We start from the raw sequence: 14,947 nt of genomic DNA, 5'->3' as shown, positions 1-14,947 counted from the left end.
GTTTGTCCCGGTCTCCCACCTGCCTGGAAGGGAGCCCATTGATCCATGAATCTGAAGACCTCCCTCCTACATCAGTTCCTCAGCAACATATTAAACTGCACCGCATGTCACTTTCTCACCACACCAGCACAAGGTTTGACCCACAATTCCGTAATTACAATGCTGGAAGTCCTGCTTTTTAACCTAGTTCCTGAAAATCACTTTGTTGGACCTCATACCTGCTCATTTAAACCCTTTGGTGTAGCACGAAAAACGTCACCGTAAAACATATTGGCTCCCCTCCTCCTTGGACCTGTCTCACCTTTCCTTCGGGACCGCAATGATCCTTGTACGTGACCCACCCACCTCGCACCAGCTCCTTAGCCACCACTTCACCTGGGCTTTAGAAGACATCAGAAGTACGGTATATATATCCTTGTGTCTGCCTATGTATCCTGTTCCTTTGTGTGACCGGACTTTCATTTACCTCGCGACCCAGAGGAATAGTCGTTCTAATGAATTAACCCTCTCATCACTGGAAGTGACTGCACACTCGCCCACCAACTGCTGTGTGTGAGGGCGCTCGCACTGGTCCTGGGGCCGGGGAGGGAGAGATCGGGGTTCTTGGGTATTTGCGAAATGGAAAAGCACTTCCTATAATTTAAAGCGGGCGAATCAGCAAATTTCCAGAAATCCTCCAGTCTGTATGTTGTGTGTGAGGGAGTTTTTTTTTCTGCTGAAGCGCTTTGTGTCGGATAATGGCGGGCGTAATAAAGTGAAGGCGGAGCTGGACGATGAGAGGCCGCTATCGACTATGTCCGTCGCTCTCACTCTGTCTCCTCCCCTCCCTGCCTCTGTCTCTCTGCGCGTTTCTCGGGCAGGTCGGGGCGCTGTGTATAAAAGGAGACATCAGCAGTCGGTTTGTCACTGAGCAGCGACCGGAGTGAAGCAGCATCATGTCTGGCAGAGGGAAAGGAGGCAAAGGACTGGGCAAAGGCGGAGCGAAGCGGCACCGTAAAGTGCTCCGTGATAACATCCAGGGCATCACCAAACCGGCCATCCGGCGTCTGGCTCGCCGTGGCGGCGTCAAGCGGATCTCGGGTCTGATCTACGAGGAGACCCGCGGGGTGCTAAAGGTTTTCCTGGAGAATGTGATCCGGGATGCGGTCACCTACACTGAACACGCCAAGCGCAAGACGGTCACTGCCATGGATGTGGTGTACGCTCTGAAACGCCAGGGCCGCACTCTCTATGGCTTCGGCGGCTGAAAAACTCCCACTTCCTCCCGAGCACAACACAAAGGCTCTTCTAAGAGCCACCCACCGCCTCACAGACGGAGCCGTGTCCACAACCTTTTAATTATTTTTTATCGATCCTACTGTATTCATCTATTGACATTTGAAATCGATTTCTCTGTTCCGCTTGAAATTTAGCCGTGATTCTGCTTTGACAGACGGTGATTACCGTAAATGCTGAATGCATTTATATTGATCTTAATCTTCCCGTCCGTCTGGGTCAGAAATAAGTTCCCTCGTTTAGAGGAACAATTCCGTAATTATGCATTCAAATTTTAACTGAGTGATTTAGATATTAAATGAAACTGAAAATGTATAATCCGTGATAGAATTAATTGTAAATTATAAAAATTTATCAAGCACCATTGCTGGGTGCGCTGAAATTGGCGGGCGATTTGAAATTAATCGAGCGCCAATCACAGTGCATTCCGATTGGATGAAGTCCGACCGCCAGTTAACAGTTTCCCATTTTGTCCTAAATTGTTATTCGCCGCCAGCCTGCTTGAAATTAATAAACCAATCGCAGCAAGTGGATCCTTTAATAGGCAGTCGGTGTTCAGCCAATCATAAGCGATGGGCCGGCCCTTCCCAGCGGAATAAAAGCCTGTGCTGGAGCTCGTTTCGTCTATCTTGTTCCTGTATTTCAGTCTGTGTTCTCAATTCCGAAGCAGAATGGCCCGCACCAAGCAGACAGCGCGCAAATCGACTGGCGGAAAAGCTCCTCGCAAACAGTTGGCGACCAAAGCGGCGCGGAAGAGCGCTCCTGCCACCGGCGGAGTGAAGAAGCCTCATCGCTACCGGCCCGGCACCGTGGCTCTGAGGGAGATCCGGCGCTACCAGAAATCCACCGAGCTGCTCATCCGGAAGCTTCCCTTCCAGCGCCTGGTCCGGGAGATCGCTCAGGACTTCAAAACCGATCTGCGTTTCCAGAGCTCGGCCGTCATGGCCCTGCAGGAGGCAAGTGAGGCTTACATGGTCGGGCTCTTTGAGGACACTAACCTGTGCGCTATCCACGCCAAGCGAGTCACCATTATGCCCAAGGACATCCAGTTGGCCCGCCGCATCCGCGGGGAGCGCGCCTAAGCCCAGCCTGCACACCGAACACCAGAAAAGGCTCTTTTAAGAGCCACTACCACGGCAAAGGGAAGGGCTGTAGCTTGCTCATCATTATTGTAGTAGCGATCTGCCCTGCCGATCTATTTTGCACTAATTGACCTCGAGCATCAGTTCTGTGCAGACAGGGTAATTCGGCGAGGGAAAGGAAGTAATAGAGAATGGACAGTCGGTGCAGGATTAGACCATTCGGCCTTTCTAGCCAGAACCGCCATACGCTGTGATCATGGCTGATCATATACAATTCGTACCCGGTTCCTGCCCTCTCCCTTTACCCCGCTATCTTTAAGAGCTCTATCTCACTCTTGAATGCATCCAGAGATTAGCGCGCTTCCCTCCCTGTCAGGGTCTCATCTGGCCCTTCACTTCTCTCACAAACCTGTCGTGTACGGCTGGTGCGGCTGTTACCGTTTTGTTTGCTTTGGACATGGGGATACGTTCGTCTCCGCTGTGCTTGGAGTGGAGCATGCCGACGCGAGGGGTATAGTGAGGGATTTCGGGGGGGCGGTGACTACCAGGAAATAGTGATTTTTTAAATTAGATTTCATTCTCTTGTACATTTTTGTTATTGATGTTTTGTGTAAATTAACAATGTAGTTTTGTAGCTGGGGCCTGCATGAAGGTCAGTCGGCAATGCCACCGGGTAGTTTATCATACATCCTCCCGCTACAGTCCGTCCAGAGACGGATCCCTCTCTCAACACGCCCCCTCCCCTCTCGCGTAGGTTTCAGCAGTTCCCAATCAACTCAGCTGAATCTCCGCTGTCAATGTCTCAGTCACTCTCTCCCGGCATCGGAGAAGGAATTGGGCCAAAAACTGCCCACATCCCATATCTCCCAATCTCAGCTCGGGCATCCGTGTCTCATTTCAGACACTGATTCGGCACGGCCGCACCATATGTCAGGTACCGTCAATCTCCGGTTCTATGTGAGAAGTTCCCCCGGAAAGCTCAGTCAGACCCGGGACGGGAATCACAACACTTTGAATCAGCTCTTTTCTGAGATGTGGGTGGCTCTGAGAAGAGCCGTTGGGTTCAGATACACACAAATGGTGGATTCTCAATTCACTTTTTGACTGCTGTCTTCTTGGGTTTCGCGGATTTCGACTTCGGCTTCTTGGCCGCCTTCGTCTTCGGGGCTGCGGCTTTCTTGGGGCTCTTGGGCTTCGGCGCCGCTTTCTTAGCCGCGGGTTTCTTAGCTGCCGCTTTCTTAGCCGCGGGTTTATTTGCTGCCGCTTTCTTAGTCGCTGGTTTCTTACCTCCCGCTTTTTTAGCCGCTGGTTTCTTGGCGCCAGGCTTCTTGCTGGGAGATTTCTTGTTTGGAGATTTCTTTGCCGATGGCTTCTTCGCTTTCTTCACCACCTTCACGGCACTTTTCCCTATACCGGATTTAAAGGATCCCGAAAGACCAGAACCCTTCATCTGAACCAAGGAGCCGTTTTCCACTTTCCTCTTGATGCTCATCTTGATCTGGGGGCGACGTTTCACCACATCGACACCGCTGTCAACCAGAGCCTTCATGATGGCCGCGTAGGACATACCCTTCCTATCGTGACAACCCGCCACGATCTTATCGATCTGTTCGCCCAGCGAGGGACCGGTTGGTTTGCTCCGGGCAGCCGCCTTCTTCTTGGGAGTCTTCTTTGCGGCGGCGGGTGCGGCTGGAGGAGCCGTTTCGGCGGGTGCTGTCTCGGTCATGTCGGCGACTCTGATAAATCCTTCTCACAATCAGAACTGAATGAGAAATGAAGCGAAGGGTGGCGGCACGGAGCAATTTAAAGGCAGCGAGCGGACGGGGCGGAGACATCCTGCTTTCTGCTCCAGGCAGCTTCATTTTTCTGTGCTTCTCTCTCCTCAAAAACTCGCCGATTCCAATTCAAATCGGACGCTGCGGAGACTCGGACTAGTCCCTGTCTGTCTCTGAGGCCAGAATGTTCGCTGGAAAGAAGTTTAATCGGGATTAAAGGCAGCGCTTTCTATTTTAACCCGTTTCGTTACTACATTGCCCGCGTTCTCTCTCCCGATCGTAGACCTGTTCTCTGCTTTTTGGCTGAATTATTTAAACTAATTAAAACTTTGCAGTTAATTCCCTCTTCGAGACCGAGCCGGGGAGTGGGTGCTTCCGTAACAAAAAAACATCGTTTCATTTTCTACAGGAGGCGCTGAGAAATCCTACGATGTGTTCGGACTCACAAACACAGGGACACTGGTCTAAGCCGCCCGCTCCTTTAACTCACTCTCTCTGACACAGTACGCACTCAATGCTGGCGGAAATCAGCAAGTCAGGCAGCATCAATGGTGGGAATAAACAGCCATCAAGACTCTGGTGGGAGATGCTGCCTGACTTGCTGGGTTCCCCCAGCATTTTGTCCGCGTTGTTCACGATTCCCAGAATCTCTTGGCGTTATGCCGATACAATGTTCACATCTGCACCTTCATCGCATTGTACTACTGTCAAAATAAAAAGACAGATTCCTTGTCATGTAACACGGTGGTAAATGATTCTGATACCAAAGAATAAAGAACAACGGACATTGTCCGACCAACATCTCTGTGTAACTGAGAATCTCAGATCCCGGAAACATCCTTGGAAGTCTTCTCTACACTCTCCCCAGTTTAACCCCGTTTCCTGAAACGGTGACAAGAGCTGTACACAAAACGATAAGTGTGACCTCCAGTCACTTACACAACTGTAACATAATGTCCCAACTGATATACTCAATCCCCTGACTAATGAAGACCAGCATGTTAAACCCAGTTCTTCACCACCTTGTCTACCAGTGACACCACTTTCAATGAACTGTGTGTGAGAGATTTACCCCTAAATCTCTCCGGCCCAATACACTCCCTAATGACCGACCATTCACAGTGTAAGTTCTACACTGGATTGACTTTGCAATGTGCACTGCAACACATTTATCTGTATTGAAATGCATTTGCCACGCTGTGGCCCTCTTCACTAAATGATCAAGATTGCCAGGTTAAATAAGAAATACTGAATAAACTAAACAGTGTAAAAGAAGATCAGGGAGGGATGTGATTCTGAAGGTGAGAATGGGAAACCTGAATCCTGATCCAGTCTTGCCTCTCTTTTACTCTTTAAATGTCTGAAAAAAATCTTGTATTCTCCTTTATACTATTGGCCAGTTACTTTAATAATTCATCTGTTCTCTCCAAATTACAATTTTAGTTACCTTCTGTTCTTTTTAAGTTCCCTAATCCTTTAGCTTCCCACTAACTTTTGTGATATTCTCTGCTCTCTCATGTTATTTTATGCTGCTTTTGTCTTCTATTGTTGGTGATGATTGCCTCATTCTCCCTTTCAAATATTGTTCCTGCTGAGGGATGAACTGATCCTGCATCTGCCAAATTACTCCTGGAAACTGAAGCTTTTCATACAAAGGTAATCTGGTTAATGCTGGGGATGTCAATATGCCCGACTGCTGTAAGCCTGTTCCCATTACACCTCTGTGTGATTTACCAACATGTCTGCTCCACAATATCTCAGCCTATTGGGAGGCCAGCAGTGTAATCCCATCAAAATCACCATTCATCATTTTATTTGAATCCTTTACTTAGAAAATCTCATCAAATCCGTCTCATTACTGCACTGTTGGTCTCCTTCATCAAACATGCAACATCCCCCCACCAGTCAGGTAGCCTTTAAATGTTTCCCCTACACCTTAAACAATTGTCCTGTAAATTTATACTTCCCTACCCTGACACAAACAGTTATCGCGTACTGATTTTGTAAAGCTTTGGATGGTCACTGGTCAGCTCCTTAATCTCTCAGTTGAGAAAGAGAGTCCCAGTCTGTCCAAACTTCTGCAAATAATTCAAATCCTCCAGTGTCAGTAACACCCTCCTCAAACCTCCCTCCACACTTTCCAGCTTCATGACATCCTTCCTGTAGCTGGGTGACTAGAACTGTGCACATTACAGTGCAATCTCACTTCGACGATTACAGTTGTCATATAACATCCCAAATCCTGTAACTCATTTCCCTGACCAATGAAGACAAATAGGGCAAACATCATCTTCACCATCCTGACTACCTGTGTTGTCACTTTCAGTGAATGATGTTTCTGTATTCCATGGACACTCTGCCTGCAACACTCTCCAAGGAACAGAATTTACTGTGCAGGTCCTTCCCTTGGACTTCTCAAAATGCAAGAGTTCATACTTTTCCACATCAACATCCATCTGCCATTCTTTGGCCAACTTCCCCAGTTCGTCCCCATCCCATTCGGGATCCCACTCTACCAACAGCATCGCTGTCATCTGCAAACTCACTAATCACGTTCACAACAATGTCAGAGAAAGTGTTCACATCGATGACAAATGACAGTACCAGAACCGATCCCTGTGAACGTCACTGGTCAGAGGCCTCCAACCTGAATGATAAGCTGACACAACCACCCTCTGTCACCTTCTATCAACCCAATTTTGTGACGCTGATATTAGGCAGTATCTTGTCTGGCATCCTTTCTGCTTCAAATGAGTAATACAGAAGAAGTAAGGAATAAAGAAAAACTTATCTTTCTTGCCTACACCTCTCAGATGTGCCAAAGCCTCATCTCCCCACTCCAATTTTGGCCCACTCATACAATGACTGCTCTCTTTAAATCTAACTTCTTTTTATTGGATCTTGATAAGTGCCTAAATATGCACAATCAAACGATTCCCTTGGAACGATAACATGCAAAATATGCCAACTGCCCATGTTCACTTCATTTAAACTCCCTCTCTGTCTACATAATCATATGACTGTTTGTGACTGTGGTGCACAAAATTGTGAACTGCAGGAAACCAAAGAACATGCCTGCACTGTTTGACAAGACCAGACATGATAAAACAAACAAAACACTGTATAACAAACACTAGAATCCCCTAACTGAGAGGAGTGGAGACGCTGGATGACCATAAAGATTTAACGTGGAGCAAGATAAGTGTTTATAAAATCAGGGAAGTGGGATCAACATACAAGAAGAGGCTGATGGCAGATCAGCCTTTATATGGAATTGTGGGTGAGGGACTAAGAGAGAACACACTGGAGGGTTTATCCAGTGTGAATAGAGCTCAGGATAAGAGAGGTGCATTCACCAATGGAGTTGTGCTACTGGCCTCCCAAATGCCAGCAGGAGGTAAAGAAACTGAAATGTAGCAGGGCATGAAAGATGTAAAAGCAACAGGGTCGTTGCAGTGGGTGAATAATTTCCCCAGTTGACTGGGACTCCCTTAGACTCAGGGGCTTAGATATCATTGTGTATGTTAGAAGAATACTGGGATGTTTCTTAACATAGAAGTGGGTAGTCTAACCAGGGAAGTGGGTTACAGAAGGCATTGTATTGGAAAATGAGCCTGGCAACAGATAGAAATTTCATTCTGAGAGCAGTAAGTAAGCACAGGACTCGTCATAGAGGTAATGTGGTTAATTGGTATATAACTAAGGGAAACTGTGTTGGACAGGAACTGAGGTGAGGGGAATGGGTGCAGCTGTGTTTTGTCCATCCACATTTGACATGTGACTAGTGGTTAAAGGTCAGAATTCAGACTGTTTCTATGTGGAAGAAAGACAAGGTTGGTAAAGTCTGGCACAGGGGTAGGAGATGTTATGAATTCAATCTGATAGAAAATGAAAGATAAGGAATGTTTCAGATGTATAAATTGGAGAAGGCCTCTGGCAATATGAAGCAAGCAAGAGAGAAGTTAAACAGAGAATCAGACGTGTCAAACGGGGACAGGAAATAACTTTGGGGAGAAGGGGGACTATGGAGAGGGTACAGCAAAACAAGGACAAAGGAGAAAGTTTACTTCTGAAGTGGGTGAGGGACTAAACCACTACTTCATATTAGTATTCATCAATGTGGTCCTGGAGGATAGTGAGATCAGAGAAGGGAATGCTGAAATTCCAGGGCATGTTGTTCCTCCGGCAACAGAGTCAACCCAGGAAATTATGAAATGGTGAGACCTGGATCAATGCCAGGGGAATTGTTCAAGAATATTATTAGACATAGCATCTCTCATAAAAGTTAGGACTACAATAGGAGAAGATCAGGATTTGGAAGGAAAATTGAGCAAAATCCCCTGAGATTCTCTCGGTACATTCAGAGGAAAAGGGAATTTGGACAGAATTGATCCACTTGGAGATGAGGATGGCCATCTGTGTGTGGAACTGAAGGATATGGGAGAGGCTTTCCATGAATATTTTTGACAGTTATATCACCATTGAGAAAATTATGGAAAGTGATGGAGTTACGGAAATGGCATGAATCAGATGTGATATCTTCGACCACATTCAAGTTAGCAGGGATCTATATTGGAGGCCATAAGATGCTTTAAGGTTGTTAAACCTACCGGGCCTTTCAGGTACATTCTTGTATTTTGTGAGAAGTTAGAGAATACACTGTAGAGGCCACGGGAGAGATTGTTGCTTCACCACAGGCATCAGTTGAGGTTAGACATGATTGGAGAGTGACTAACGTGGAATTTGCAGTTTTGAGGCCAAGTCTGTGGATGAATCAAAAATAGACAGAGAGGCAGGCAGTGTTATGGATGCAGGGAGTCTGCAGTAGCACTTGGACAGATTTAGAGAATGGACAGAGAAGTTCCAGACAATATACAGTGTAAGGAAGTGTGTGGTCATGAACACTGGGAGGAGGAATAAAGGCATAGACTCCATCTAATCAGGGAAAGAACAGAAATCAGATATGTAAAGGGACTTTGCGGCTCCTAATGCAGGATTCCCTAAAGGTTAATGTGCACATTTAGATGCTAGTAAGGAAGGCAAATGCAATATTTGCATTCATTCCAAAAGAACTAGAATATAAAAGCTGAAGCTTTAGCCAGAACTTATTTGGAGTATCATGAGCAGGTTTGGGTCACTTTTCTAAGAAAGGCTGTGCTGACATTGCAGAGTTTACAGGGGAAATTCACGAGAATGATCCCAAGTCTGAAACAGTTAGGATATAACGATCATTTGAAGATCTGGGCCTGTAGTCACTGGAGTCTAGAAGAATGAGGGAGCATCATATAGAAACATATTGAATGTTGAAAGGCGTAGGTAGCGTTGATATGAGATGATGTTTCCAATAATAGAAGAGTCTAGAACCAGACTACACCCTCAATACAAAGATGCCCTTCTAGAATAGAGATGAGTAATTTCTGTATTCAGAAGGTGATCAATCGATACATTTCATTGGCACAGGCGGCCATGAAGGCAGTCAGTAGGTCTATTTAAAACAGAGGTTAGGATGATTTAATTATTATTAAGGGCATCAAAGTTTAATGGGAAAAGGGCAGAGAATGGTGTTGGGATGGATAATAAATCAGGCATGATGGAATGATGGAACAGACTGGATGAGCCAAAAGACCCAATCCTGCTCCAATAACTTAAGGTCTTTTGTTTTAATGCAGTGCCAGGAAACTAGTCAGGAAACTACTGGCCCATCAGTCTGATATCAGTGTTGGGTAATTTATTGGAGGAGGTTTTGAGAAACAGGATCTACCAACATTTGGTCTGATTCAAGACAGACAGCACAGTTGTGTGCAAGGGAAATCATGTCTGACAATTATCTTGCAGCTCTTTGAGGAGTTTCACAAGTGCGTAGATGAGGTTAGTTGTGGATGTTGTCTAAATGGACAGGAGACAGGCCTTTGACTCTGGTCTGGGAGGTTAGATCTGAGAGATGGAATCCACGGGAGATAGTTGATTGGTTTCATAATTGCCTCAGTGACAGGAAGCAGAGGCTGACGGTTGAGGGCTGTGCCTCAAACTGGAGGTCTCTGTCTAGTTGTGCGCCTCTAGGTGCTGGGATCTTTTTGTTAGTAATTTATAGAAACAATGTCCATGTGAATGCATAGTTCACTGAAAGTGACATCTCAGTTAGATATGGTGTTTGACCTGCTGGCCTTCTTCAGTCATTGCAGAGATGAGAAGGTTTTTCTTTGATTTGAGAAAATATGCTGTAAATATAAAAGTCTTTGGTGAGGACTGACGGGGGATATTGTGTATAGTGTTGGTAGGAAACTGTTCTTAAACTAGAGAGAGTGCGGGGAGAAAGAAAAATAGCAGATATTTGCTTTGTCCTGGGGAGTCTGAGTTACAAGGAGAGGTTGTATAGACTAGTATTTTATTCCCTGGAGCAGAGCAGATTCAGAGATGATCCTAGTAGAGGTCTGTAGATTATGAGGAGCATAGACAGGGTAAAAGCACGTAGTCTTTTTCACAGGAAATGGCTGATAAAAACAAGGCAGGTATTTCAGATCAGACATAATGGGCAGAGGGTGGTGGGTATTTTGAATAAACTGCCAGTGATTGTGGCGGACACATTAGAAACATTTTAAAATCTTGCGATCAGAGCCGGTTGCCACATCACAGGAAGGACAGTTTCAGTTATAAGGCGAGGTTGAACAAGCACAGACCCCCGGGACCAAGGCGCTCCCCCTCCCCCGTCCGCGGGGCCTTGCCACATTCCCGCGCCCGCTGCCTTGGAAACAGGTGCGTCACTGTGACATCACAGCAACGAGGCAGGAGGCTGCTGCCCGAAGGGGGGGGGGGGGGGTGCGTGCTGTCAATCAGAGAAGCCGCCGGTCACCCGCAAATATTGCAAATAAATCACTGAGCCCTTCATGAAAAAGCCCCGTCGGGGGGAAGCCTTTTCTGCACTTCCAACCCAGGATCCTTCTACGTGGAGACTTGGGTCTGTTGCTAAGGCAACGACGTTCCGGAGGCCCTCTGACTCTGCGACATCAGGGCAGCGAAAGGGATGCTCATCACATGATATCTTGGCCGCAGCCCGGGAGGAGGAGCAATGTACTTGTCAATCATAGGAGCAACAGCGGACAGTGACTGCACGGCGAGACATTTCAGTGTTAAATCTATAACTGGGAAAGGGGAAAAGAACTTACTGTAAAGGAAAACAATAAAGATGTACGAAAAAAGAAAGAGAGCGAGATATAAAGCTACAAACAAGAGAGAGTCTGCAGATGCTGGAAATCCAAACTACACACAGAAAATGCTGGAGGAACTCAGCAGGCCAGGCAGACAGACATACTTCATCGATCCCGAGGCAAATTGGGTTTCCTTACAGTCGCAACAACCAAGAATAGTGTAGAAATATAGCAATATAAAACCATAATTAAATAATAATAAGTAAATTATTCCAAGTGGAAATAAGTCGAGGACCAGCCAATTGGCTCAGGGTGTCTGACACTCCAAGGCAGGAGTTGTAAAGTTTGATGGCCACAGGCAGGAATGACTTCCTATGATGCTCAGTGTTGCATCTTGGTGGAATGAGTCTCTGGCTGAACGTACTCCTGTGCCTAACCAGTACATTATGAAGTGGATGGGAGACTTTGTTCAAGATGGCATGCAACTTGGACAGCATCCTCTTTTCAGACACCACTGTCAGAAAGTCCAGTTGCACCCCCCACAACATCACTTGCCATACGAATGAGTTTGTTAATTTTGTTGGTGTCTGCTACCCTCAGCCTGCTGCCCCAGCACACAACAGCAAACATGATTGCACGGGCCACCACAGACTTGTAGAACATCTTCAGCATCATCTGGTAGATGTTAAAGGACCTCGGTCTCCTCAGGAAGTAGAGACAGCTCTGACCCTTCTTGTAGACAACCTCAGTGTTCTTTGACCAGTCCAGTTTATTGTCAATTCATATCCCCAAGTATTTGTAATCCTCCACCATGTCCACACTGACCCCTTGGATGGAAACAGGGGTCACGATGTATGGGAAAGAAAAGCAGGACTGCTGAAGGGTCTTGGCTCGAAAAGTCGTCTGTACTCTTTTCCCCATAGATGCTACCTGACCTGCTGATTCCTCCAGCAATTTGTGAAATATAAAGCTAGAGAGATTTGACAACTAACACTGAGATATTTAATATGAACAGACTTATTGCTGTGAAGTGAAACTACATCTGTAAACCACAGTGAGTTTTGGGGATGGTGCGGGTGTTAATGGCAGAAAATAAAGAGATAATAGATTAACAAAGAGGTTTTAGGCACCAGGTTGATAACATGTGGGTTCCCACACTGCTGGAGTCCTGTCTGCAGGTCTGGTCGACACACTGCAGAAAGAACATGATGACTGTAATGAGTGAACTGGGTCTCTGGTCCCCATCCCATGTCAATTGCAGGAAGCAGGAACACTGTAGAGCAGGTTTACCAAGATTTTGTCCGGGATGGAGCCTTTTTGTTGTAAAACCATTAAATATAGGAGCAGAGTTAGGCCCTTTGGCCCATTGTGTCTGCTCTTTTACTTTATCATGGCTGATCCATTTCCCTCTCAGCCCCAATATCCTGACCTCCCCTTAACCCACCATGCCCTGACAAATCAAGAATGTATCAACCTCTACCTTAATTATACCCAATGATGGCCTCTGGCAATAAATTCCATGGTTGAGCCACAGTCTGGCTAAACAAATTCCTCCTCATCTCCATTTAGACTCAGAGTCTGTGCCCTCTGTTCCTAGATTCCCCCTCTATCCTCTCCCTATCCACTCTACCGAGTCCTTTCAACATTCGGTAGGTTTCAATGAAATCCCCTCTCATTCTTATGAATTCCAGTCAGTCTGGCCCTGCACAATCAAATGGTCGTCATATGATAAACTTTCAATCTTGGAATCATTCTCGTGAATCTCCTCTGAACCCTCTCCAATGTCAGTACACCTTTCTTCGATAAGTGGCCCAGAATTGCTCACAGTACAAATGAACCTTCAGGAACCTCCTCTACTCCAAAGTTCCTTTACATGTCAGATTTTGATGTTTCTCTCCTTTTAGAGCAATTGTCTATTCTTTCAATTTTTCTACCAGTGTCCTTGACCATAAACTTCTCGACATGTTATTCCACCTGCCATATGTTTGCCCATTCTCACAATCTGTCTAAGCCTCTCTGTAGCCTTTCTGCTTCCTGCTACCTATTTTAATATACAAATGGTCAGAAAGCCATCATTTCTGTCATCCAAATCATTGATATATACTGTAACTTTAAAAGAAGTGATCCCAAAAAAATGCCATTAGTCATTGTAGTCAACCAGAAAAGTCTTCCTTTATGCCACTCTTTGCTTCCTGCCAATCAGCCAAGTCTTAATCCATGCTCATATCTTTCCTGTGTCATAGGCTCTTAATTTTAGCAGCCTCATGTGTGGCACCTTGTCAAAGGCCTTCTAAAAATCCAATTGCATAACACACACCCATCCATTGATTCTCTTTGTCTATCCTGCTTATTTCTTCAAGGAATTTCAACACACTCAAGAAGCAGGATATCCCCTAAAGGAAACCATGCTGACTTTGTCCTATTTTATCATGTGTTGCCAAGTAGCCCGAAAATACATCCTTAACAATTGAGTCCATCATCTTCTCAACCACTGACGTCATACTAACTGGCCTCCTTTCTTCTGCCCTCCTCCCTTCTTCAAGAGTAGAATGATGTTTGCAATTTTCCTGTTCTCCGAAACCACGCCAGAATCCAGGGATTATGGAAAGATTATTACTAATCTCATCAGTCACCTCTTTCATAGCATTGGTGTAGAAAATCTGGTCCAGCTGATTTATCTACCTTCAGATATTTCAGTAAAGGCTAATTCACTCATTTCTGCCCCCTGATTCTCCTGAATTTCCAGCAGACTGCTATTGTCTTCTCCAGTGAAGATTGAAGCACAATACTTATTCAGCTTCTTTGCCACTGCCCTGTACCCCATTACTACCTCTTCAGCATCATCTTCGAAAGTACTAATATTGACTTTTGCCTCTCATTTACACTTTGTATATCTGAAGTAACTTTTGGTATCCTCTTTAATATTAATGGCTAGCTTACCTTCTTGTTTGATCTTTTTCCTCTCCTAAACACTTTTATAGATGGTTTCAAAAAGTTTTGTAAATTGTATAACTGAGTGTCAGGGACGTCTCAGAGCAGCTGCTGAGCAATGTTCATTCAGCCAGAGGTGGTGGTTCACGTCGGTACCAGTGGACAGGTAGAAAAGGGATAAGAGAATATGTACACAACGCTGGAATAACTCAGCAGGTCAGGCAGCATCTGTGAGAAAAGAGTAGCCAACATTTCGGGCCGAAACCCTTCAACAGGAATGGGGAGAAGAGAGGGCCGAAGCCCAGTAATAGAGATAGGGGAGGGGTTAGGGCCCAGAGGCATCAGGAGGAAAACCAATCAGAGGAAAGATAAAGGGGGGAGGGGATAAGCAGAAAGGAATGTATAAATCAGAAAGTAGAGATAAAGGAGCAGAAAGTAGAAAGGGGAGAGAGGCAGAGAGCGACCTGGGATAGGGGGAGGGGGAGGGAATTACCGGAAATTGGAGAATTCAATGTTCATACCACCAGGCTGGAGGCTACCCAGACAGTTAGATAAGGTGTTGGTCCTCCAACCTGAGTTGGGCCTCATCATGGTAGTAGCGGAGGCCATGTATGGACATATCTAGATGTGAATGAGAGGCAGAGTTGAAGTGGGTGGCAATCGGGAGGTCCTGTCTATTGTGATGGGTGGAGCTGATCTGTTCGACGAAGCTGTTCCCCAATCTGCGTTGGGTGTCGCC

The 14,947-nt window shown here is 45.9% G+C and overlaps 2 protein-coding genes across 3 annotated transcripts in view; one reads left to right on the top strand and one right to left on the bottom strand.

Annotated features, from left to right (window-relative positions):
- LOC132383845 (uncharacterized) overlaps positions 1 to 14,947 on the bottom strand; it is a 405,546-nt gene that overhangs the window by 359,624 nt on the left and 30,975 nt on the right. The gene's annotated exons all lie outside the window — the stretch shown is intronic.
- Positions 936 to 14,947, top strand: part of LOC132383851 (uncharacterized) — a 112,441-nt gene continuing 98,429 nt past the window's right edge. Inside the window, exons 1-3 of the mRNA XM_059955048.1 lie at positions 936 to 1,222; positions 1,680 to 1,727; positions 1,943 to 2,275. Of these exons, the coding sequence (XP_059811031.1) occupies positions 936 to 1,222; positions 1,680 to 1,727; positions 1,943 to 2,275 (668 nt within the window). The remainder of the gene's footprint in view (positions 1,223 to 1,679; positions 1,728 to 1,942; positions 2,276 to 14,947) is intronic.

The sequence above is a fragment of the Hypanus sabinus genome, chromosome 31, assembly GCF_030144855.1.
Source record: "Hypanus sabinus isolate sHypSab1 chromosome 31, sHypSab1.hap1, whole genome shotgun sequence".
Lineage (NCBI taxonomy): Eukaryota > Metazoa > Chordata > Chondrichthyes > Myliobatiformes > Dasyatidae > Hypanus > Hypanus sabinus.
The sequence above is the reverse complement of the archived record's forward strand: the minus strand, read 5'-3'. Positions and strand labels throughout refer to the sequence as shown.